This window comes from Calidris pugnax, unplaced genomic scaffold (genome assembly GCF_001431845.1).
Source record: "Calidris pugnax isolate Ruff unplaced genomic scaffold, ASM143184v1 scaffold103, whole genome shotgun sequence".
In the NCBI taxonomy this organism is placed as follows: Eukaryota; Metazoa; Chordata; class Aves; order Charadriiformes; family Scolopacidae; genus Calidris; species Calidris pugnax.
The window spans coordinates 2,935,900-2,960,768 of record NW_015090990.1 but is presented as its reverse complement, the minus strand read 5'-3'; the positions used below and the strand labels follow the sequence as shown (position 1 = coordinate 2,960,768).

Below are 24,869 nucleotides of genomic sequence, written 5' to 3'. Positions count from 1 at the left end.
TGTTTCATATTGCGATTTGGATTTGATGGAGATTATGGTATTAAACTCAATTAAAATTCCAGCATATGTTTATTTACATAGGATTAATATTCGCATTAGTACTTCTAAGTATGTGTGTTAGAGTTTTCCCAACCAATTCTGGAAAACAGAATTTGAGGGTTTTTAAACCTTTTGACTCAATACTTTTAAACAAGTTGTATATTGTACAAATAGTTGAGTTACCTGGAACAAAATGACCTGCCTCTCTTTTCTGTTTTTCAAGGTATTTTACCACTGCAGTCATCATCTTTTTATGGTAGTCGGTCTTCATCAAAAGAGTACTCCAGTGGCAGTTCCACCCTGGACAGGTAGGACTGATTCACTAGCATGACCTGCAAATGACAGCCCTTTCCCAGGAATTAGGATCTTCAGTTTCCTGTGTGTTTGTCACATGGTACATAGCTTATATGCATAAAATGTGTGTATATATATATTTTTTTTTTTTCCCCAGGAGTGCAGTCTAGGTATTCAGGGTGGCTACAGTTGCTCTAGTTACATCTACAAACTCCAGTTCCTGCTTGCAGTAGATAGACTTTCTAAAATCACTCACGTCTATTATTGTGAATGACTGATCCAGATATCTAAAATCTAGATGGTTCAAATTCTACATAAACTCTGGAACTTCAGAATGAATCCTTGCTTCATTTTTCCAAAGTAGATAAATGGCATGAAACTCTATATTCTAATAACAGTATTTTAGTAGTACTGAATCCTGCTGAGGTTGGGATTCTTCTGTGTCAGACACTGTGCAATCAAACTGTCGGTCTCTGCCCCAGATAGATGTGGTACAAGATCAAGGAAGAAAGGCAACATTGTCCGTGCTTTACACATGAGGGACTGAGGTCCAGAGAGATTAAGTTACAAGAACAAGAGGCTGAAAATGAAGACTCTGGTCCAGATGTGAATTTTAAGCATATCTTAGGGGAGGTGATCTCATGCTACATAATTGTTCTTCCTCTCATCATACAACAGGGGGAATTGTGAGATATCTTAAAGGCAAAAGTCTTGGTTGCACTGCACACACACCTGTGGATGTGAGGAAATTTAACCTAACATATTTAAGTGCTCTGGAAAGAAGCTCTCTCTCACACCTCTTTTGCATTATGACACACGCCAGTTATCTTGTGTACCTTAACCTACAGTTTCCTACACTGATAGAATTCCATTTCATGGACTATAGCTATTTAAGGAAGAGTATTAGAAATCTTACACTTCTTAATCTTTTATGTTTTTAGGTCTACGGTATCCAGCCAGACCCCTTCAGCCAAAAGAAGCCTGGGATTTCTTTCTCAGCCTGCCCCTCTTTCTGTTAAAAAAATGAGATCTAATCAAGATTACACAGGGTGGAACAAACCCCGAGTGCCCCTTTCCACCCATCCTCAACAACAATTACAAGGGTAAGTTTAATTTTCTTTATCTAGCATGCACACTTTGATCGTCAGAACATGCACATTCTTGTTATAATTATTTAATGAAAAAAAAAGTCCTGAAATTAACGAGCACTGAGACAGGGAACACTTTTCCTGTCTCAGGTACAAGAAAACATGTGTTCTTAAATTTACTTCCTGAGAACTTTAGAGATATAATAATTTGAGGTAATTCATGTTCATTTCCTACAGGTTCTTGATTCATTTCTCTACCTTGTGTATATATATATTATTATTTTTTTTAAGTTTTGATGGTAGAAACTCATAGGTTTCTACTCCTGATAAATGCTGCCTCCTGTGAGTTTTCAGTTTAGTCTGAAAGGCAGGAGGATGGCTCCAATAAGAAACCTTGTGGGGAGTGGCTGGGGTGAACATCTTATACATCAGTAGTGTGTGTGTTTAACACTGGCATGTTTGCACATTGTCATACCTACCGTGTTCTTTTTTTTTTCTTTTTTCAGATTTTCAAACCTGGGAAACACCTGCTATATGAATGCCATTCTACAGTCCTTGTTTTCAATTCAGTCTTTTGCTAATGATTTGCTCAAGCAGGGTATCCCATGGAAAAAAATTCCACTCAATGCACTTATCAGGTAAAACTCACTTTCTGGGAAGGATATTTTCTCTTTCATTACTGAAAAACTAGTTTTGTAATACTGAAGCACCTTTGTAGAGGGTAAATTGCATGTGTAGGCATTAAAATAAATCCTAGAATTTTCTGTATTTTGGAGTTTTACTTTAGAAGTAGGAAGTAGACTCTTAAAAAATGTAATGCTGAGTTACAGGCAGTCTTTTATACCTTCTACTGTATTTCTAGTGGCAGAGTGAAACGCTTCAGAAGAAAATCCAAGAAACTGCAAAATAAATAGATGCAGGATAACTTCTTTTTAAAACATTGCTGGCTTGGGTTTAAGCTGGTCACTAATTTCACCTGATACGTGAAGGCTAATGCGTTTTTGGAAAATACACTTTGTTTGGTAGCTGTGGAGAGTGTTTGAGTTCTGCATACTTAATCTTTTTCGAAATTCAGCTGAACTTTCACATCAAGAAACTCCACAGGTTTCTGTAATACGTAAAACTCTCTTTTCTCTTTGAAATTTTTAATTTCTGTATATTCAAATTCCATTCTATGTTTGTCAGAAAGACAGACCGCTGTTCGTACTGTGTACCATTTGGGATTTTTATTATATCTGCTCATGTACCTCGTTTCTTTGCTCTCAGTAAACAAGATTCAGGATTATTAATACGTAAAAACTCTCTTTTCTCTTTGAAATTTTTAATTCCTGTATATTCAAATTCCATTGTATGTTTGTCAGAAGGACAGACCGCTGTTTGCACTGTGTACCATTTGGGATTTTTATTATATGTGCTCATGTACCTCATTTCTTTGCTCTCACTAAACAAGATTCAGGATTATTAGAACCATTTGTGTTCCCATTTTAGTGTTTTATATCTTTTGGGCTCATTTCTATTTTTGCTATGGCTCTTGGACTCTTCCTGTGCTATTCAGGATCAGAGGTGGTTCCACATGCCTCTTGAAATGTCCTTTTCCTAATTTTTGTAGAAACACCTCTGAAGCTTGTGCCCCACAGATACCTAATGGTAACCTGTGGGTAGAGCTCATGCTGTAGGACCTCTGCATGAGGGCAGTGTGTGCTCCTGTGCCCAAGTACAGCAGGTCAGAGTTGATACTCAGTGTGATGAATGTTCTTCTGGTCGGAAGGCGATTGCCTGTCAACTGCTTTGTGGTAAAAAAGGCACGTTTCCTATCATGCTTCACTGAGCAGTTGTAGAGGGTTAGGGGAGCGCACACATACGGTACTGTTGCTCAGCAGAACAGCAGAAACTTGCTGAGCTGCAGCAAAGTGATCAGAGGCTTTGGGTGACTGAGTATTAGTTGTTGATTTGGGGTGGGAGGGGATTGCACAGGTCTTCTCTGTCTTTTTTTTTTTATGTGTGTCATGGGACATGACATTTTCTCGTCACCTTCCCATTTGTGTATTATGATCAAAACTATTGTGCTTGGATTATGTTGGGTGTGTATTTCCTGTGAAATTCTAAAGCAGTTGTAAAACACACCTGTGACTCTGGTTACTGTGATTTAGTTAAAGTCAATTTCAACAGTGTTTTAACAAAGTTACTAATAACGATGTATGTATCTTGAACCAAGGAACTCCTGGTGTTACTGCTTTTTCTGCTCTGTTGTAGTGTTTTACTACCAAAAGAAATAGGGCTTGAAACAGAGTGGAAATTTAAAAGTAAAAAAAAAAATAAAATAGGAACCAGTCTGACCATGCAAGTAGAAGCTGATGATTTTGTTGCTAACTATGGTGCCATGTGATTTCTTATCTCATCTCGATACAAAAGTTTATAAAAGGCATTGTGGGTTTTTTTCTCACTGTAAAAGATACAGCAGAAATAAGTTTATAGAACTTTATAAGGCTCTTCTCTTTACCTTAAAAGATGTGGAATTTTTTTGTTCATTTGAGTCCTGTTCTACTGATGACCTCAAATGAGATTTCAAAATACTTGAAATGGAAAAGGTTAATTATATATGAGATATTTTCATACAGAATCCCTAAGCCACTTATCACAGAAGCAAAGCTTTTAGAGACTCTTAAAATGAGGTATCATTTTGTTTCTCTAAAGTCCTGGAAAGCCAATCAGTGTTTCATTGCATTGACTTCTGCAGACGTTTTGCCCATCTGCTTGCTAAAAAGGATGTCTGCAGCCCTGAGGTTAAGAAAGAGCTGCTCAAGAAGGTGAAAAGTGCCATTTCAGCCACTGCAGAGAGATTTTCTGGGTACATGCAGAACGTAAGTACCATATTGTCTAGAAACAATTATGTGTAATTTGTTCAGTGTTTGGCCTGCATTGAATCCAGTCAAGCTTCAACTCTGTTTGAGGGTGACTTGAGCTTTTGATTGAATGACAACAATTGCCTGCTGTTTGTTAGAGCAGAACTGCTTTAGTAGTGCTGAATGCAATGAACTGCAACATAATTGTCCCAGTCTGGTGTGTGTTGGAGACAAAGATACTGAATGAAGTTGTGCAAAATCACTTCCATGAGTTTCCCCTCTTTCTAGGATGCACATGAATTCTTGAGCCAGTGTCTGGACCAGCTGAAGGAAGACATGGAAAAGTTAAACAAAACTTGGAAAAGTGAGCCAGTCCCTAATGAGGATAACTCACCTGGACGAGCTTCTGATGACCTCTCAGCCACCAAAGTTTATACGTGTCCGGTTATCAGCAACTTAGAGTTTGAGGTTCAGCATTCTATCATTTGCAAAATGTAAGTGTGCTTGAGAGCTTTTCTCACACTTACCTTAAAAGACTGGGAAGTGTTTCCATCTTACGTGACTTCATCTGCAGGCTGTAACTAGAACTAAGAACTGTGTTTTTTCCAAAGTTAGATATTTAGGAAATAGTGTGTGGTCTAGAAAAGCTGTAAACCTCACACCTCGCTCTCTGCTGCTACAAGCCTTCTTCAAACAGCCTCGTACCATATAACTCTTCATTACATACGTAGTAGAAAGCCTCTGTGATTTTTGTGTACCAATTTGTGAGAACAGAAGGAAAACAGAGTTTCAGCCAAATAATGCTTTCTCTTTAAAAAAAAAAAAAAAAAAAAAAAGGAATTTGTCTCTCTAGCTTATTGCAGAAAAGATGTAAACCACTTTGTTTTTCTGGCCGTTAGTTGTATGTGACCTGTGCAGCAGATTCCCACACGGGATGCTTGCATTCCACAAGAGTTTTCATGAACACACATATTTGGGAGAATTGCTTTGTGTGTACTGCATAAGTTCCCTAAAATAAAAAAAAAAGTAAATTGCATGCAGGTAATAATTATTGAAGACAAAAGACTGTAGGGTCTTCCCTGCCCCCCTAAAAAAAAACATAAGAGAATTGCAAATTTTATTTTTTTTTTAGATTGACTCTACTATTTTTTTGTTTCTAAATAGAAAATTTCTGTTTCTATGCTTTCCCTTCTGGGCTGGGCTTACTTCTTTTCACCTAAGAAGGCTGAACGAAGGTGTGTTCAGCTACACAGCAGTCACTTTGACTTCTTATGTACCTGGTCACTTGCCTCTCCAAAGCTGTCTGTGGGGTTTTGTTCTTACCCTTACGCAAATGTTTCTTTCAACTTTTAAAGCATCAAAATGAAATCCCAAAATTCAACATTTTCATAACTTAATTTGGATGAGTAAAAATAGATTGAGGTATATATTTACTGGGACATTGGTTACTTTAGCCTAAAAAAATGTAAGTTGTCATTAATTTCAAATATATTTTTCATTAAGATTTACATAAGTGTTTCTCTATTAGGTGTGGTGAAACAGTCACTAAACGAGAACAGTTTAATGACCTCTCCATTGACCTTCCTCGAAGAAAGAAATTGCTTCCTTCTCGATCGATCCAAGATTCCCTTGACCTCTTCTTCCGGGTACATAGTTTTTGGGGTTGTTTTTATTCACTGTGGAGTATGTGTAGGTTAGGTACCATATGGAAATTTTGATTATTAGTTTCTGTGACAGTGATTGCAGGTACGTGAATAAATTAACTTTGCTTTTTTTTTTGAGGTTTGTACATTAATAGTATACAGGAATTGTTGTAAAGTGCTGTGCAGAAATTAACTGCACAACATCCTTACAATACTGCTGTGAAATAGGAGAACTTCCCCATTTTGTGGTGGAAAAGCTGTGGCATAAAATAATTCAAAGGAGAGAAGGGAGAGGCTGTCAGGTTGAGATATTTACTTGGGAATTGTTGCTTCCCCTCCTGGGCTAGGATGCTTCAACAGCTTATGTACTGGCCTAAATTAGCAAGGAGGGAAAAGGTCGTGCAGATATAATAATTAAAAAAATAGTTGTAATGTGTGGATGTTCATCTTGTAAGTGGATCTTCAAGGTGAGGTTTCTGAAAGCTAAAAATGAGCCTTACACCTGTGAATTAATGCTGTGTTTTTTGATATGTTGGGACAGATGTGTATTTTTTCTCCATTTACAGATAGTGTTTTCAACTGATAGAATAATTGATGGACTTACTCTTCTAAAAGCTGGTGGAGGTCTTATGATTAAAAAAAAAATAATTTAAAATTATAGTGGTGTCATTTGGCCCCACTTAAAGAAAAGGGCTGTACAAATGTTTGGTGGCTAAGTCATGTAGTTTCAGCACAGTGGTGCTTCCCCCTTTGTTGTCTGTTCAAAACTCTGCTCTGGTGCAGCACATCCTTGAAAAGTTCAGGTGAGGATGGCTTTTCAGGAGCAAAGCTGCAATTTTGAACAAGAGAGAGAAAACTTCCTAGCAAATTACATTCCACTGAAGGTTATTGAGGAAAAAAAAAAACAAAACAGTTTGTGGGAGAGAAAACTCTAAGCTTTGCAAGATTGTCCCCTCGTTTTGGAAGCTAATTTGTCTGAAATGTGGCTAATTCACTGGTCTGCAATAGACTTGCAGCACAAATTCCACCTGCATTAGCATATATGTTGCCAAATTTCTAAGCTCTGTTACCTGTCCTCTTAGCAGGTGGCCCCTTGTTAGATCATGTTGAAGGTGATCATAATTTTAAGTGTAAGAGCTCTTTTGAAGAGCTCCCGTGACAGCCAAAAGCAATGTGCTTTCTGTTAAGATCTGTTTGCTGTGTCTTTTGTTCCACTGGTCGTTTTTCTGGTCTCTGAAACAGGCAGAGGAGATCGAGTATTCCTGTGAGAAGTGCAATGGAAAGTCTGCTGTTGTCACACACAAGTTCAACAGACTTCCCAGGTAAATGTTGGCATCTGTTCCTCTCTTTTCTGGAACCCCACGTTAAAAAAATGCAAGCAAAAGTCCCTCAAAGAGTAAATCTGGAAAAGTGGGTAGGACAGCCCATGTGGTGGTCAATGTGTGAGGAAGATGCACGTGCAGACGGTAGTCTTCGTGCTGTTCTTCACTTTCCCTATAAAGAAACTCTCATGGGCACCTTCTGCAACACTTCTTTCTTCTTCCCTGTCACTATACAAGGAGACCTGAGTTTTTCCCTTTTCTCATGGTTTCTGGGATGTGAGGGAAGTGAAAACAATAAATATATCCTGGAATTCTAATATTTTGTGCTCAGCTGACCTGGTGGGCAGGACTGAGTTAGAGGCATTAGTGCCAGACGGTATAAAGAGGCATTTGCTTTGATCAATTAATTCTTCCCATACTGATACCTGTTTTTGCTCTCAGTAACTGTGGCACGTTGAGGAAAAAAGCAGACACTTTGAGGGTCAGTGGAATGAATGCTCAATAGTTTCTGGCCTCGTGTCTGGGTTTAGCTCGTTATTTAGAGTGGAAGTGCTTGGAAGTAGGGATCATTTTCTCATGGGATGTAAAGCTCAAAGAGTCTGTTGGGTGACTTTATCTGTTCTATGTCCTTGTCCCAGGTACAGTCGTACTGAACCCAGTGACTTGGTAGTTAGCTTGTGTTTTGCTTAAATAGTGAATTTGTGCCAGCACTGCAAAACCCCTGTCAAAGTTCTTGAAGATTGGCACAATGTAAATGACAGTACAGCTGCATGATCTAAATAGACAGTACAAAGTGCAGCATAAGGGAGAAGATTCAACGTAAGGAGACCTTCCCAGGGTCTTAATACTGGTGTGATCAAAAGCTCTTTTGAAGAGAAAGTGTCACGACAGATAAACCAAGTACACATCTTGAACTGGGGACAGTTCTTCCTCAATTTTGGGCACCTGTGTGGTCCCTTCATCACAGTCTTGAATATCTGGGAGTAATATACTAGCATTCTGGCCTATAGTGATAATATTTCAATTGTTTCCTGCCTCTCACTGCGTCGTAGAAATAGTGAGTTTGGTAAGAGCTGCTTTCTTCTGCTTGACTCAAGATCAAGGTGATACAGATCAAAGCAGAAACCTCTTGAGTCACTAGAATTTGCACTCTGCACCTTGCACACAGTTGATCGATGGTCAGGAGAGTAATTACCTGTACCAGATAAGAGATGGATAGCGTTTCTGTACCACCCTGAAATAATAATCTGTTTTAGAGTCAAGTGAACGCGTTTTGTAAACAGGGCTACTTGGATTTTGAGTAGGTTTTCTTTGACTTCTGTCCTGAGATTAACATTTGTCCTTGTCTTATCTCTCCCAGGGTCCTGATTCTTCATCTGAAACGATACAGCTTCAATGTAGCATTGTCTCTCAATCACAAAGTCGGGCAGCAGGTGGTTATTCCAAGATACCTCACCCTGCTTTCCCACTGTACGGAAAGCACGAGGCTGCCGCTGACGCTGGGATGGAGTGTCCACTCTGCCATGTAAGTGTACAACTTGTGACTGCTCCACGCCGTGTTAAACACGTGTGCCACAAGGCAGGCAGTTGTCACATCTCCTCCAGAGGATGTCTGGGCAAGGAAACATTAAAATGTGCACTGCTAGTTTGTAGTGATGCCATCAGGAGAACGTGTATGGAAAGGAAGCATGACAAGAAGCTGTAGGAAGAGTTAGTGGGGTGTTATCTAGGGGATATTTGGTAAGATAATATTCTTCAGTGTCCTTGCAAATAAGTTTCTATCCTTTTTAAGATAACTTCTGTTAGTAATTTCTAAAATTTATGCCTCTTGGTCTAAAACAATCTAGATTACCTTTCTCTTCACGGCACACTGAACTCTGCTCAGGAGACACATCATCCTACCTTTTTCTGCTAATTTCTGCTTGCACCTCCTGTGCTGTCATTCCTTTTTCATTCTCTTTCCTGTGCCACTGTAGTATCCGAGCACTTCACGTGCTGAAAATACCCTGTCCTTTTCCCTGTGACAGTTTTTTCTGTACAGCAGCCTGTCCTGAGACACAGAAATTAAGCATGCCAGTTGTCACATAGGAAGTCTGTGGCAGAATAAGGAACAAGAAACCCTCAGGTCTCTTGTGGTCCCTGCCTAGTGACCTCATGGCAGCCATAGTGAGTTCGGACACATCTGGCACGTATGTTTCGCAGTGTGGCATGTCTTCTTGTGCCCAAACGTTCAGTGGTGTATGAGATTTACATGGTGTTTCCCAAGAGTTTGCTTTCACAATAGAAATCCTAAACACAACAAACAACTTAAGCTAACCAGAGCAGAGATACTTGAAAATATATTTGAAATCGCTTTCCAGTGGCTTTTTTTAAGCCATTGAAACCATTCTGATTGACCAGAGAGTGGAAGGGTAAGTAGGCTGGACAGAAGCAGCACTAGGTTGAGGGGGAAGATTAGAAAAGACTTCTGTGTTGGCAGCCCTCTGGTGGATAGATGTGTAGTGATAGTGGTGGACTTTAAGGAGCCCGTGAAAGGATTAAATGGAGCAGGAAGTTTGTTTAGAAGAATCTTGGTAAGGGAGGAGAAACGGAGATGTCGGACATGCCAGAAAACCAGCTGATCCAGACAGCAGCAGGAGACTGTGGTTTGGAAGCAGGAACTCAAGTGTTGGTGGGAATAAAAAATAAAGGAATGAGTTGTCTTGACATGGGAGCCCAAAGCCTTTAATTTGTGAGCTTGTCCTTAGGGGTGCATCGCTAAGAAGTGAATCAAGTTTGAAGGATTATATATGGTTTTGAACAACTGTTGTATATTTATAGCATGATGGAGATATTACTCTAAATTTAAGCAATTAGCAAGTACGTAATGGTATTCTACTTGTTTCTTTGGTTATGGATTTGCATGCATAGCAGACAAGTAAACACTTATTTTTTTGAAGACTGTAACTGCTGCAATGAATACTTTGCTTTTTTAATAGTTCCCGTCCATTGAAAGCCTCCCAAATGGTGAATTCCTGTACTGTAAGCACTTCCACACCTTGTAGGTGAGTTATAGCTCTGAAATGCCCGTGGCCTGGGGTTTCATGGGATAATTTTTAAGGAATTTTGAAGTTCTGTAATTATTCTTCTTTAATTTTCCACTTTTTCTAGTTGTTTCCTTTTCTTTCTGTTTTTCCTATTGTAGTAAATTATTTCAGCTACTGTCTTTTTTCATATCCTTTTTATTGGTGTTACACACTAGCTGAAATTGATGGTACGATTTGCCTAGTTGACACAGTCACCTTAGCATTTCTTTTGAGAACCTTTGGGGACTTGTAAGCAAGCAAAGATAACGTTTTTTTTTCAGACAGAAGGCTGAGCATCAGAATGAGAACAAGATTTAGTTTGTACAGATGATTTGTCAGTGCCAGCTATCTTAAACTGGCTTGCGTTTGTAGTTACAAGTGTCAGGCTTGGAGTAGGTATGTCAGTTAACCTAGTAAAATATACCTTGTCTGAAAACCCTGCCTGCTGTGCTAATTAATTTGCGTTGTCAGCGTTTGCAGTTTGTTCCCCAAAGTGTACCGGGCCTGAATGTGAAAGTTGGGTGTATCGCTTCTTTAATGGTTACTTTGAAACACATTTGTACAGTGCCACAAAGTTTTACAGCCGGGTGTTTAATTTGCAGAAAATACACTTTCAAGTCAAAGAGCTCTGCGGCGCTCTACGTGGATTCCGACAGCGATGAGGAGCCGCTGAAGCGCTCTGTTGCCCACAGCCAAAGGCTGTGTAACATACCCAGCCGGGATCAGCAGCAACTGCAAGAGGAGCCCGAAAAGGTGAGGGGGAAAAAACCCACAGACTTTCATATACCTACATCCTACATCTGCTTATGTCTGGCCTGTTCTTTTCTTAGCATAGGCTGTGAGTAAAATTGATGTAAGATAATTTTTTTTTTTTCCTCGTAATTAGCACTGCAGCACTGGAAGGGAGTGCTTTGCTAATTGACCTCTCTGTACACTTGTCATGGGTTCTCACTGGGAGCAGAGGTAATTGCGTTGCAACTGCGCTTGAGTTTTCAGGTTACGTGTACCAGCTGTTAGCGGTTCTCTCAGCCCTTTGGGTAACTTTCACCAGTAGCATTTCCAGGATGAAATATAATGGGCTGTCAATAATAAAATTATGCAGTAAAGTCCTTGATTAAATTAGATCCAGTACAAGTTGGGCTGAGCAAAATACTCAGTTGAGAGAACATCTTGCACATCCAATCCATGTCCTCTTTCAAGTGGGGCTTTTTAAAGGCTTTTAGAAACTGAAGCTATCGGTCTTTGGAGGTGGGCACGGAGAAATGTGGAGAGATCAAGCTCGTTGATGTAAAGGCACCGTTAACTTCAAATTGCTTTTGAGCTCTTCATTGTGGTTAGTATTAATGTTGCTGAGATATTTTTTTGCCTCTCTCGGGGCAGTGTTTTAGCAGGCAGATGAGTTGTCTGGGGAAGAATGATGACTCAGAAGAGAAAGCAAGAAGCTTAGAGGATTATCTTGCAGTAACACTTTCTTCTGTTAAGAGTATTGCAGGCCTAGTGCTTAGGACAAGTGTCCTGCCTCTCAGCTTCTCTAAAGTTCGGGGGGTTATTTCAATCAAGCAGAGACTTGTGGCCTTGATTATGGCATGAAAGGACAGGCGTAAACCTGCTGAATAACAATAGGTAACAAGAGGTAGGTACCTAGTTTCTGATCTAAGGGAAAGATCAAACCAAGGGAGGATCCTCATCCACTCAGTATTTAAAAAAATTATAAAATAGATAATGAGTATTAAACTTTTAGAAGACCCAGAGCTGGGAAGGGTTGCGAGTATGTTGAAGCTCAGAGCTACAGAATGATTGTTAATGTTGTTAAGAACGATCGTGACAAATCTGAGAAATTGCCTAAAAACAGGAGGGGTTGTTCAGTAGGAACAGACTAAAGGTGCTAATCTTAGCAGGAGTAACAACTGTAAATGTGGGGTGGGAACAGCTGGGAAAGCAGTGGGCCTTCAGAAAGCCAAACGGTGACAGTCGATGACAAGGTCAGGATGGTTGAAAACACAAGTGTATAGATAGACAGAGCTGTAGCCTGCAGGTTGCATGACATAATCCCTCTGGTTTGGGCTCTGGACTCCAGAAGAGTTGCAGATTCATTGGAGAGGGGCCAGAGGAGAGAAACATGAATGATCAGAGCTCTAGAAAGGAAGAATTTTGGGGAAAAGAGCAGGGAAGTAAACTTGGGTCCTTAGCTTAAGGAGAAACCTAAGTAGGACTTTTGTCTTCAAGAAAGGGAAAGAAATGAATGGAAACACTTGTCTTGTTTTCCATGCTCCTGGTGGATAGAACAAAAAGTAATAGACTAAATTGCAGGCATTAATTTTTAGATTAAATATTAGTTAAAGCTTCCTGATGCTCAGGATGTGTAGGAATGGAATGGATTGCTTTGGGAGAAAGTAGAAAACCCTGAAGGTCTCAGGGAGAGGCTAGGTAACTGCTGTCCTGCATGGGACATCCACAGCTGGCTGTGGGTGGGGGAAGGAAACCAGCTTGTCTTTGAAGTCCCTCATAGAAAAAAGATTCCAAACTGTTCTAAAGGATTCTTCCTTGAGTTTTGTTTGTGAGGAAGTGTAGGTAGTCTCTATCGCACAAGCCCTGTGAGTGCAGAAATTGTGGGAATAAAGCCTGTTCATTTGAATAGCAAATTAATTATAGGCTTTCCAGCCTGTTGTGGGAAAGAGAGGTGGTGATGATTCCACATAACTATTTTTGTGGCCATGCATATTGGCCACTCCTCAACCACAGGCCTGACCAGCCATCTGTTATCATTAACCAGATCCTCTGTCCTTCTCCAGCCTGTTGTGGGAAAGAGAGGTGGTGATGATTCCACATAACTTTATTCTTTGTGGCCATGCACGTTGGCCACTCCTCAACCACAGGCCTGACCAGCCATCTGTTACCATTAACCAGATCCTCTGTCCTTCTCTGGGTTGTCCTGGGAGGACCTGGTCCTGGTCCTTGGAGGTGGCATTGCTGCTGCTGCACCATTTCCCTTGGAATGCTTCTCGTGGCAGCTGTGGATGGGGTTGCATTTGGGGCTTGGCAGTGACTTGGTATGGCTGATGGATCCCCTGCAGGGCACCGCTGGCAAAATGGTCCTGCTGTGTGGGAGGAGCAGCTGGAACAGCGGGTGTATCCGACGCCGGGTTCTAGTGGCAAATAGCAGTTATCCAGCTAAAGTGGGCAGAACTGGGATTTCTGTGATTTCTGCCTCTGCAGATGAAGTAGTATTTGAAGTACTTCTTAAAAACACTTATTTAAAGCAGCCTGTCTTAGAGCCTAAGCTACTTAAAGTCTATGCAAATAATTTCTAATGGAAAAGTTGTATTCAAGTAATGCACAGACGCTGCCAAGTCTTTAAAGTCCAGCCACTGAATTAGTGGTAGTTGTTGGCAAAGTACCTAGAACTAGAGTTTGCTGAAGAGCTAAACCAGTTTTGACATTAGTAGCCTACAGGTGCAGAGGAAGAAATCAGAACACTTTAAAAGCAGGTATTCAGCTTTCCTTATTCAGTGCGTGAATAGATGTGAAGAGAGAGGTTTAAATTTGTCAGTTCTAATTCTTGGAGGGCATGATGTCTAGAAACAAGCTATTTAGTTGGCTAATTCGTTTGCTAATCTTGTTTGATAAGCCAGTTTTAATACAAGATGTTTGCTATATAAAACTAGCCTCACTCATCAAATGCTTGTTGTAAGTAAAAAGAGGCAGTAAAAATGTGTCCTTGTTTATTTTAACAAAGTTCTGAGACCCATGCAAATGCAGTTAGGAATAAGATCTGGATAAGTACACTTTAATGGAAACTATTTTCCCTCATTTTTAGCATAATGTAGGGGGAAAAAAAGTAAGCATATGGTAAGTAGTGTGAATATGTATACATGGAGGTTAACCTCCTGATTAACAGGTAATATCAAAATGATTGAAATTGCTATATTAGTTGCAAATAAGGTGTTGACGAGTATCAGTTAGGAAAATAATTAAAAAAGGAAAAATTCAGGTTATTCCTAAAGAGGTTTTCCTTTCTTCCAATTTAATGTCATTCTGTTCTCTTTAGGAAAAAATAATCCCCCCCTTCCCCCGGTTAACTGTTTTCTTACTTGGTGTGCAGACTCTCATTCCCTTCGTAAGATTTTTGTCTGGCAACTCTGCAGCACTAAACCTAGTTTTAATCACTCCTCGAACTAGCCTCATTTCAGTTCCTGTTCTTCCATCCCTGTGTTCAAGTTCAATTGCTCTCATGTTGCCACTTCACCTTGCTTTGTTAATAAACTTGCAACGTTGCTACTTGTGCCTTGGTATTTTAGCACTGATTTGCCAGAGGCTTGAGGATTCGGCACAACCTAAAGGTGGAACACAAGTGTTGAAGGAAAGGAAGGAGAAGGGGAGAGTTATCTTGTGTATGTTAATCCACTGGGCCTGTAAAAACTGGTTGTAGTTTATATTTAAATATTATTCCTTGGAGTGAATGTAGCTACAAAGGTTGTGTCTCCATTGAGTCTCATATATCTGTTTAATGTTGACAGAGCCAAGCTCCCACTCCCTGGGGTTAATAAAATAAATGAAAAAGAAGTCTCCACAGAAATGTAAAGCTGATGTTGGATACCTGTTTATTCAAGCACTTAATCATAACTCCATTCATCTCTAGGGTTCAAAAAGAAGTAAAATGGAGGGTGATAAACCTGAGCTGGGTAATGCTGGTTTTGATGGGATGAGCGAAGATGAGCTGCTAGCAGCTGTCTTAGAGATTAGCAAAAGGGAAGCTTCTCTGTCTCTGAGCCATGATGAAGATAAGCCCACAAGCAGCCCAGACACTGGTTTTGGAGATGACGAAATTCAGGAATTGCCGGAAAACCTGGAATCTATGGAGATGGAGAAACCCAAAGCAGCATTAGACTCAGGTAAGGTGAAGTAACCATCTTAATTGGACTATAGCGCATAGCGAGCTAAAGCGGGTTACTGACAGCAGCAGGTTAGTAATGTGTGGTGGCAGAATCTCCATGCAAATGCACTGCTGAAACTGCCTGACTTCCTCAGAGTTTTCTTACAACTTCCCTGCATATATAGCATTTAGTTCGTTGAACTGTGAAAATGCATTTTCTTCTATGTCTGTCACCTCTCTGGTAAAGGTAAGGTCATCTTCAGAGTTAATTTCCATTTTTTTCCTCTCCTGGTTAACACATGCTTCTGCTGTTTCCCGTACCAGATGATTAAATTTACTAAGATTTGGCAGTGTATGGAACTTAATCTTCCATAATCAGAAAGAGTTTTCATTTCCCTAAGCTGTTGCAGCCTGGGCAGCACAGTGGCAGTGTTCATATTGCTGCTGTGCAGGAGTGATGTCTGGGGTGTGTAAGACTAGAGAATGCTTTCATAAACACAGTTATTTTGTCACTAGTTACTAATGAATTTAGCTCTTTCTGATACTTGATGTGAGAGTAGAGCCTTGAGCATGAGAGACTCAGCATGTGAATTATTGAATTATGGCCTCTGACCCAAAACCACACTTAAATACAAGAAGGAGCCTGTTTGATCTCAGTGTGGGGAAACTGAATGTCTTCCTTTAGTTGGCTAAAGGAAATGGAAGTGTTTATCGTTTGTTGTGTGCTTACATGCTTTCAGTCAGATTTTTAATTCCACTAGTGTAGAAAAACAGGATGACAAATGCGCTCTCCTCCTCCTCTAAGAGCCAAGAGGTTAAATATTAACAACAAAACCCTTCGCTCTGTTACCAGAAATCACGCTTGTTTCTATGGACAACTCCTGACAGCTCTGTGTTGGAAAGTGGTGTATGAGAAGACTAAGCCTGTGGGTGGCCTTGTTTGTGCCCTCCTTTATATACACTAATGTTGCTTATGGTTGTGTGAAAAGAGAGTTGTGAGAGCGTGGCCACAGAAATGTATCTCTCTCCGGGTTTTCTTTGGAAAGTACATCGTAATTATTTGAAGGCTCTGTTGTGACACTTAAGCAAAAAGTACCTGTAATAATCAAAGTTTCTGCATTTTCTGATTAAGAATGCAGTTAAACACTCAACGTCGCATTCAGCTTTCTGTATTTCACTGTGTATGACCAAAAACCCCCAAGTGTTGCTCAAAGCCTGCAGTTTGGTGCTCAGATGAGATCGGTATCTCTGTATGTTGAGTTACCAGTTATGGCAGCTGAACATAACATGCCATGAGTTCATAATCCTATGTTCTATTTAAAGGAAGCTTAATTGCAAAGACGCATTCCTATATCAGACAAGATACTTCTAAACATGATGGGTTTGACTTGGTCCATTTGTTGTTACTGCTAGTAATAATTTTTTTTCTTGTAAATAGTGAATAGTTTGTGGTGCTTTCAAAAAAGGCTAATTTAGATAAGACAGAAGATGTGTTTTCTGCTACATGATCCTCAGATAACAGTTGTGTGAATTGAGTATTTCTTCTTACATTGGAAGTTTTCAAAGGTCATGTACGAATTTCTGTTTTGTTTTTCATCTTAAGAGGATTAGACCGATGGATTATGTGTCTGGTTCTGGTGATCTTGTGTTTAACAGGTCACAGATACTGAGACTGCCTTGTATAATCCCTGCTAATAACTAATAAGCAGATGTTTAAGTCTGCATAGGGCAAAACTATAAAGTTTCACATGTTGCTGCATGAGAGCTGTTGGAACAGGTCCTGGCTCTTTCTCAGCAGCAAGCAAATGGGAGAATCAAAGTGTCCTGCAACTGCAGGAGATGTGTGCAGTGGTTGAATGAGTGTTCATTCCAGCAGTTTTGTAACATGCCTTTAAATGTGAACTGAAGAGTTACAATCTTTTTGCACTTTTAAAACCCGTAGGTAGTGTTCACAAGATTCAGGCCCTTCACCTGAAGCAAAAAGGTAACAAATGTAAACAGTGCTTGAGATTTGTGCTTCCCTACGTCTTACATATGATTTGGCTCTAATTGTGGCTTTGCCTCTAGTACTCAGAGGTATAATATGCATTGCAAATTTTTATAATCCCTGGTTGCTTCTAGACAAATTCAAGTGCAGAAACCTAGTGGTGTGTAACAACTTCCTTTAGTTAAAGTTGCTGTTTCTGAGTGAACATGAAAGGCTAAGAAGAGAAGAGGTTCAGGGATTAATCAAATGGTTCATCTTACACCTGGTAAAATAAGTATAAGGCTACACTTTGGAGTTCTTTTCCATTCAACTCTTGTGTGGGGTTTTTTGTGGCTGGTGAGCTCTCCCTGTCAATAGATGTCACTGTGCTGCAAGGATTGGGGTAATTTATAGAGGATTTAGCTGGTAACAAACAGAAGACCCAGGAAAGCATAACTGTACTTTCTGATTCCTCAGGTCCTGCCAATTTCACCGAGATAACTAAAGATTTTGATGAGAATAAGGAAAACAAAACTCCGGAGGGCTCCCAGGGGGAGGTTGACTGGCTGCAGCAGTACGATATGGAGAGAGAGAGGGAAGAACAAGAACTTCAGCAGGCACTGGCTCAGAGCCTTCAAGAGCAAGTAAGAAATAAAGTTTGCTACCTTGAATTGCCTTCCCCAGCACTGGAAACCTGATGGCTAAAGGAAAAGCCTGTGTTCAGGCAGGAACTGCAAAGGGATTCTGCTGCTTTTTTGCGAGAACCAGATGAAAAAAGGTTTGCGTTTCCTTTAGCCCTGGTGTCAGTAGAGTGATGGCACATTTTGTCTGTGCTTTAGAAACCACGTATCACATCACAGACCTTCAGACTTCTCAAAGCTTTCCATGCACACTCATATACTGCATTGTAACATTATTTAAAATGATGATAAGTTGAGCTAAACTCTTTCTATCTGTCACCGAGAACCAAGCCCACCTTTTACTTCTCTGGCGGTTCCTTCTTGCAGCGCGTCATGTCAACACTCAAAGTGAAAGTGGCAGGTTTCAAAACAAAGGCTAAGAACAGCCAGGTTCAGGTTAAAGATCTGTCTAACCTAAAGATCTGTCTTGTTTCTGGTACTAGTGCAAGTAAGCACTGTGCTTAGTGAAGAATATAGAAACTGAGCATTTATGTGATCCTGCCTTGTTGGTAAATTGGAAAAAGGATGCCAAATAACTTGGTCAAAAACAAGTCCTTTCAGTTAGACTTGGAAAGAATTGGGATCTCTGACTGTGTGCTAACCATTTGTATTCCACTTGAATTTCAAGACCTGTAACTGATTTCCACAAGTTTGACCGAGCCACTGAGAGTGAAGCAAGCCTTCAGCCAGGTCTTTCTTTAAATAGGTGCCCTTGTCTGCTCTCTATTAATACTAAAGCTATCATGGTTTTCCTTATGAGATCTGATGTTTCCATGGCTCTTGGATTTTTCTCTCCCATTACTCATTATGAGGTGCCGGTTGGTATGTTCCATGCCAGATGTAGCTTTGATTCAGCGATGCTGAGCAGTTTAACAAAGATTCCCAAATGCTTTAGAAATAGTAAGATAAAAGGCCTCATGCTAATAATGTAAAACTGCCCTTTGAGTGTTGTTCTGCTACAGTTCTGAAGCGAAAATCTGCTCTTCTAATGACTCAGGCATGGAAATGCGGTAGCTGCGGTTATCTTGATTTGAAATACGTAGTTAGGGTTCTGTGTTCAGGTGCACTGAAAGCATTCAAACCCTGAATTAAGAAGCCAGCTCATTAAGTACTATGGACTGACTTGCTGTAGCTCTGAGCTTTCAAGAGTGGTGGGAGGAACAGGGGCATGATATTACCCAAAGATTAGACGGGTTTGTTGACTTGAGGTTTCTCTGCTACTTGTTCATGGTAATATTTTTAATACCTGGTTGTTTAGTGGTGTCTTTTCTTTGCATCCTGCCTTTGTGAATTACACCTGTTACATAGAACCACCGGCTCTACTTTGAAAGGCCTTAAAAATAGTAAAATCTGTCAGTATTTAATGACTCTGTCCTCGGCTGGCTTTGGGCAGAAGAAGTCTAAATTTTTGCCGAAGTGTGAGGAGCTTTTTGTGTAAGTGACAGCTTTCCTTAGCGAAGGGTTGCAAATTCATTCAGATGCTTTTCAAATTAATGATCCAGAGAAAGCCTTCGGTGTTACTGGAGACTCGCTCTGCTGCATACCAAACTTCAGGAGCTTTGACGAGCCTTAATGAAGGTTTGTCCCAGGTTCTGTTGCACAGGAACATTGGACTCTCGCTGGTTGCAAACATTCCTTCACACAGAACCTTTAATTTACAATGTCAGGTTTGTTGTAGAAACCAGAGCAGCACAGTTTCAATGGAAAAAAGAGCACCACAAGAATTTTAAACAGTGAAGTGTCTCAATGAGCTCCGTTTTGTTCTCTTCCCATCAGGAGGCACGAGAACAAAAAGAGGACGATGACCTTAAACGAGCCACGGAATTAAGTCTACAAGGTGAAACTTATTAAACTTCTTCCAGGACATTGCTTTTGAGGGAAGATAGATCTGTGTGTATGAGTGCAGCTGCCGAATGTCTGTGAGACAGCTGGGATTTCATGCTCTTTTGCTGTGTGCTTTGTTGTGTTTGGCTTCGCTCAGGTCAGTTTTTCTTGCTCTTGGTTGTGAAAGCAAATGCCAGGAAAAACTTAATATGAAAAATGACTTTTGAGTTTTTTAATTTCATTTTTATATATGACACATACGTAATTACATATGTAATATTATGTAATATTACATGTATTATGTATAATTCGAGGATTATATATAGGAAAATGGACCTTGATATTTTGCATTCCCAGCCAAAGCCAGGATGCTAATAGCTCTCGTCAGAGTGTAAGGATTCTTTCTTACTTCCATTGATATTTTAGTGCTGATCAATGAATGTACTGGCCTTGCCCAGAAAAATGAGTAAATCTGATACAGGCTGGGAGTGAGACAGACCTCGCTGCAAGTTATAGCTGTTGGGGTGAAAAAAGAAACCTAAAATACAGTGTCTTCTCCAAATCCAGCCAGTGTGGTGAGCCTCGGGCACTGTTTAACGTTTGTGTGAGGCTGGCATGCGAGTGATTTCATACAACCTGGCAGAGCAAAGCACAACCCAGAGAAAATTCCTCCTCCAAAGAGGGAGAGAGAAGAGTAATGAAGTATTGTGTTAAGATACTCATAGTTGCTCAGGCACCTTTAAAGGCCCTCACGTATTACTGGATGACCCTGTTTCTGCTTCTGAAGAGAAGTCAAATGCCACTTAGACATCCCTGAGCCCGAGTCCTGTCCCCTGATGAGCTCTGGCAGACTGAGTGCCCAGTCCTTCTCAGGTCTTCCTGGATTCATGGATGGGAAGAGTTCAGCACTGGAAGTCCTTCCTCCTCCTGATTTGCAGTCGCTTGACTTAAAAATGAGCATTACCTTGTGCTCCTCAACTTGCTACTGTGTCATTTGTAAGGCATCAGCCAGCAGTTGTTCAAGGAGACAGTAATAATCTTTAATGTATAGCTGGTAGTCTTTGTCTTAGGTTCTCAGTGGTGCTGCAATCGGAGAAGCACTAGTCATCCAAGGACCGTTGGTGAGGTGGCATTTAGCAATACCCACAGCAAGTGCTTCATGCAGAGACCTACCCAAGTGGCTGCGTTTTTTGGCTGTAGTCTAGCTTACAACAGCCTGAACAAAACGTGGAAACCAGCAGTAAAATATTCTCAAGTTAAAGGGATTCATCTATAATCTTCTCGGGAAGATTATACTAATCCAGCGTCTGATGATTGAAGAGGGCAAGCAGTGTGAGACTCTCTTTGGCAAAACATCTCCATCATAACTGGTGTGGTGGTCTCTTAAAGAAAAAGAAATATGTGTGTATTCTGAGCAGTGTCCTGCTAATCACAACTTCTCATCCGCACAAGACTTCATAGCTTTAATTTAGCTGCTGAAAAGCGTAGCTACTTCTCATAATGAGAACTGTACAAAATCTTAAACGAGTGGGGTAGCTGGAGAATCCCAGGAAGTTTGGAACAGCGTGTCCAGGGAGCAGTGGTGCCTTCCGGCTCTTTACAGAAAGCTGCCTGCATTTTGCTCAGCCAAGCAAACTGGAAGTTCCTGCGGTGAGCAGCCTTCTTACCATTGAAAACAATGAAAAGATGCCTGCTGCCAGCAGGAGCGTTTTGATGCCAGTTTTAATTGAAAAATGCACTTTGTTAATGCAACTTATAGTTAAAACTGTAATTCATAGCTTCTCCCTGCAGAAACTTACAGTTCACTGGCCAGACTGGCTGTACTTCTTCTAATGCTGGTTCTGGCTGCAGACCACCGGTGCTCTGAAGCAAACTGGGTGTTTAAATGCTCTTTTATCACCCAGCTATCATTGCCTTAGCACCCTTTTGTACAAGCGTGAGAGAGATGATGCTAAAATTAATTCTCTAGTCCAAGAGACACTTCTTAACTATTGCTCTGACAAGTTGGGGAAGGAAGAGGGAGTTTTTATTTGGAAATTCCAATATCTCCTGCTTTCCTGGGAAAGGAAGCTTGAAACGTTAGCGTTTTATTGTGCTTGTTTATGTGGGTAGATATACCTCAATCTGTTTTGAATTCCTGTGTGTGCCACAACTTCTCACATGTTGTTTCCACGTATCTAGAGTTTAACAGCTCCCTCCTGGACAGCGTTGGTTCTGATGACGACTCTGGAAATGAGGATGTTCTTGACATGGAGTATTCAGAAGCCGAAGCAGAAGAACTGAAAAGAAATGCTGAGGTGTGATCTATGGTTTCAAAAGCCAGCTGAGAAACATACCCCTTCTTTACCATCAGTTTAGTGTCGGAGATAGTTTTACAGAGCAGGTGTAGGGTCTAGAAGGGTCTTTTATATTCAAAAGTGAAAAGATAGAAAGTTTCTATCCTTAAGAGTCCTGTTGTGGAATTTTTACTTACAGAGAGAGAGAAAGGACTCCAGCCAGCGTGGTGTTTAATTGCAGCACCATGGGCTTCTAGATCCTGCACCACCGGAACTGAGAAGTTGTGACAAGATCTTATTCCCATTAAGTGAAATGTAACTGAGGCTGCAGTGCCAGCTGCTAGCGCTCCACGCAGCAGCAATGTGAAAGCTGCCTGCTTGCCTCAGTGGAAGGAATACTGTGTAGAGTAGAAAAAGTTAAGTAATTGGGAGTTTCCTTGAGCAGGTTTTGGTTGGGTTTTTTTTCCCCCTTAAAATTCCTTGCCAATTTCCATACCGCTAAACCAAGAATTACATTTTAAGAGTATTTTCAGTGAATTGTATCAGTAACGTTTCCTGGTCACACAGGATTAAAAAATGTCAAAAGTCACTTACCATTGTTTAGTTTTATTGTCAGCGAACAGGGCGAGCATGTTTCCTGCATGCGTTGTCTGCTGACATTACAGGTGCAGGACAAGAGAATCTGGGCTTCATATCCAGTATTAATTGTTAAATCTGCATACCATTATCAAGGGTATTTCTTTGATACGGCAGAAGTAAGCGTGGTGTGCCTTTTTTGCTTTTCTATGTTTATTTGGTGGATTAATTCTGACATCAGTGGAAGTCGCTCAGGAAATGGTTGTTTAGAAAACTTTGCAGGGTAGAGCTCGTGTCAGCATCTGTTCTGAGGTCAGAGCGGCTCCTTTGCGTTTTCATTGGCTTGCTGCAAGATTAAATAAGATGGGAGGCTTTTTCCCACTTCTGGAACGACTCTTCCTTTGGTCTGAGCCAGGGTGTCTGTTTCTGTGGTCCTTGATCGGATTGCAGCTTGGAATACAGCAGCCAAAGCCATTATCTCAGGTATAAATCGTCTTGTCCATAAGCAACGTGGGACAAAAGTGAGTGCCTAAAAGCTTTAATTGGACTTTGTTTTCAGACAGGAGAGCTTCCTCACTCCTACCGTCTCATCAGCATTGTCAGCCATATCGGAAGCACATCATCTTCAGGTAAAAAAAAAAATATTTTATTATTTTATCTTTTTCTACCTTTAAAAAATCTGTAATACAGAATTACTGTAGTGGGATTATTTGCAGAGAAAAATTCAGGCAGCAAAACAAGTCTTCTGTTGTGGCTTGTATGTGCATGAGGTGCTGCTTAGGAGGTCCATAGAATTGCTTGTGCTTGTACCAGCTCATTGACTTGGAAGGATGGAGGAACCACAATCTTCAGGGTGTTTTTGGCATTTCAGTCTGACACCGGTCACTGGAGCAGGGTATATAGCTCACCAGCTTACTGGTTGAACTGGAGCACGAAAAGAAAGGTGTGTTCTCTGTTTTTAAGGTCATTATATCAGTGATGTCTATGATATCAAGAAGCAGTCCTGGTTCACCTACAATGACCTGGAAGTGTCTAGAACTCTGGAGGCCACCGTTCAGTGTGACAGAGACCGAAGCGGTTATATCTTCTTCTACATGCACAAGTAGGTATCTTGGGGAATTTTGGTGCTGGCAGTTACCTGCTGTTTGTGAGGAAGGGGCCGTCTCTTCTTCCTCTAGCACTCTTTCCTGGGTTAAAAGTATCTCCATGTATTTGTCAGAAGAAATCTTAGTCGGAATTATCTGCAAGAATGACAGAATTGAAGTGCTCTGCATTCAGAGGCATGGAATTGTATTTCACTAATACATAGGGGTTTAATAAGATGCATGAAATAATCTTTTAAGAAGGGGATTCAGTGTCTCAGCTATGCATTTGTGCACCAGGAATCATAATGGAGCTCAGGTTTTTTCCTTAGGTGCTGTGATACTTGTAAATGCCCTTATTCCTGCTCCTAGTGGTTGTGTTGCTGCAGCCATGGTCACCTCGGGACATGGGCAAGATGAGCTTTGTAGGTAGAAGTGATACCTTTTCAGGCACACAGAACCTAAGAAGGGGTTTTGTACCTCAGTTTGTCCCCTTCTTCTGTCTTTACTGGTTGCTCTAATAATGGATATTACAGACTGTCTTGGGTTACTTCTAGTCCTTCTACCAGCCAGGATGTACTTTCACCATTGTTGCTGTTCTCTGAGGCTTACTACTGACCTTATTCATTGTAATAAATTAAAAGAAAAAAAAAAAGAGTGCTTTGGGAGCCAAGGAGCCTTGCTTAGGGATGCCAGATAAAACACCTTTCTCTGCCAGGATCCCTGACGCTTGCCTTTGTGGAGCAAATCCAGTTGCTGATGCCCTCAGAGCTGTCTTTTTAGCTGTTTGTTGTTGTAGGTATGTTTCACTCTTGGCCTTTCCCTCTATCCCTAGGGATATCTTCGATGAGTTACTAGAAACGGAAAAAAATGCACAGCCACTTAGCACGGAAGTAGGAAGATCGGTTCGTCAGCCGCTGTGAAGAGTAAAACACCTTGTTCCTCCTGAGGGACAAGGAAGATTCTGAACTTGTGCCAGCCACGCAGGAGTCACAAACAGCTCAGGGCCAAAAAACAAGAGACAAAAGGTAGAAATATGGGACGCTCAGTTTGTTGAACCATCTCTGCAAGTCCTGGGCCTGAACCACGTGTTTAAACCTTAACATCCCAGAGCGATCCTCCTGTGGTGAAGTTTTTATTGTTCCTCAGATAATTTTGTCAGCATGGAGCCTTAAAGAGTTGCATCAAGCCACAAGACTACAGCTGCTCATAAACTGATTTAAGAAAAAAAAAAAAAGTGCAAAAAGAGACTCAACTTTAAAAGCCCATTCACCTGTGAGACGTGAGTGGCGAAGATT

The 24,869-nt window shown here is 40.7% G+C and overlaps 1 protein-coding gene across 1 annotated transcript in view; it reads left to right on the top strand.

The window, feature by feature from the left end:
* USP37 (ubiquitin specific peptidase 37) overlaps positions 1 to 24,841 on the top strand; it is a 44,159-nt gene extending 19,318 nt beyond the window's left edge. Inside the window, exons 10-23 of the mRNA XM_014954679.1 lie at positions 4,159 to 4,282; positions 4,553 to 4,758; positions 5,793 to 5,910; positions 7,150 to 7,229; positions 8,590 to 8,754; positions 10,208 to 10,273; positions 10,897 to 11,047; positions 14,934 to 15,186; positions 17,611 to 17,777; positions 19,590 to 19,650; positions 21,819 to 21,934; positions 23,049 to 23,118; positions 23,453 to 23,591; positions 24,407 to 24,841. Coding sequence (XP_014810165.1) covers positions 4,159 to 4,282; positions 4,553 to 4,758; positions 5,793 to 5,910; positions 7,150 to 7,229; positions 8,590 to 8,754; positions 10,208 to 10,273; positions 10,897 to 11,047; positions 14,934 to 15,186; positions 17,611 to 17,777; positions 19,590 to 19,650; positions 21,819 to 21,934; positions 23,049 to 23,118; positions 23,453 to 23,591; positions 24,407 to 24,494 — 1,804 coding nt within the window. The 3' untranslated portion in view covers positions 24,495 to 24,841. The remainder of the gene's footprint in view (positions 1 to 4,158; positions 4,283 to 4,552; positions 4,759 to 5,792; positions 5,911 to 7,149; positions 7,230 to 8,589; positions 8,755 to 10,207; positions 10,274 to 10,896; positions 11,048 to 14,933; positions 15,187 to 17,610; positions 17,778 to 19,589; positions 19,651 to 21,818; positions 21,935 to 23,048; positions 23,119 to 23,452; positions 23,592 to 24,406) is intronic.
* Positions 24,842 to 24,869: the final 28 nt, after the last annotated feature.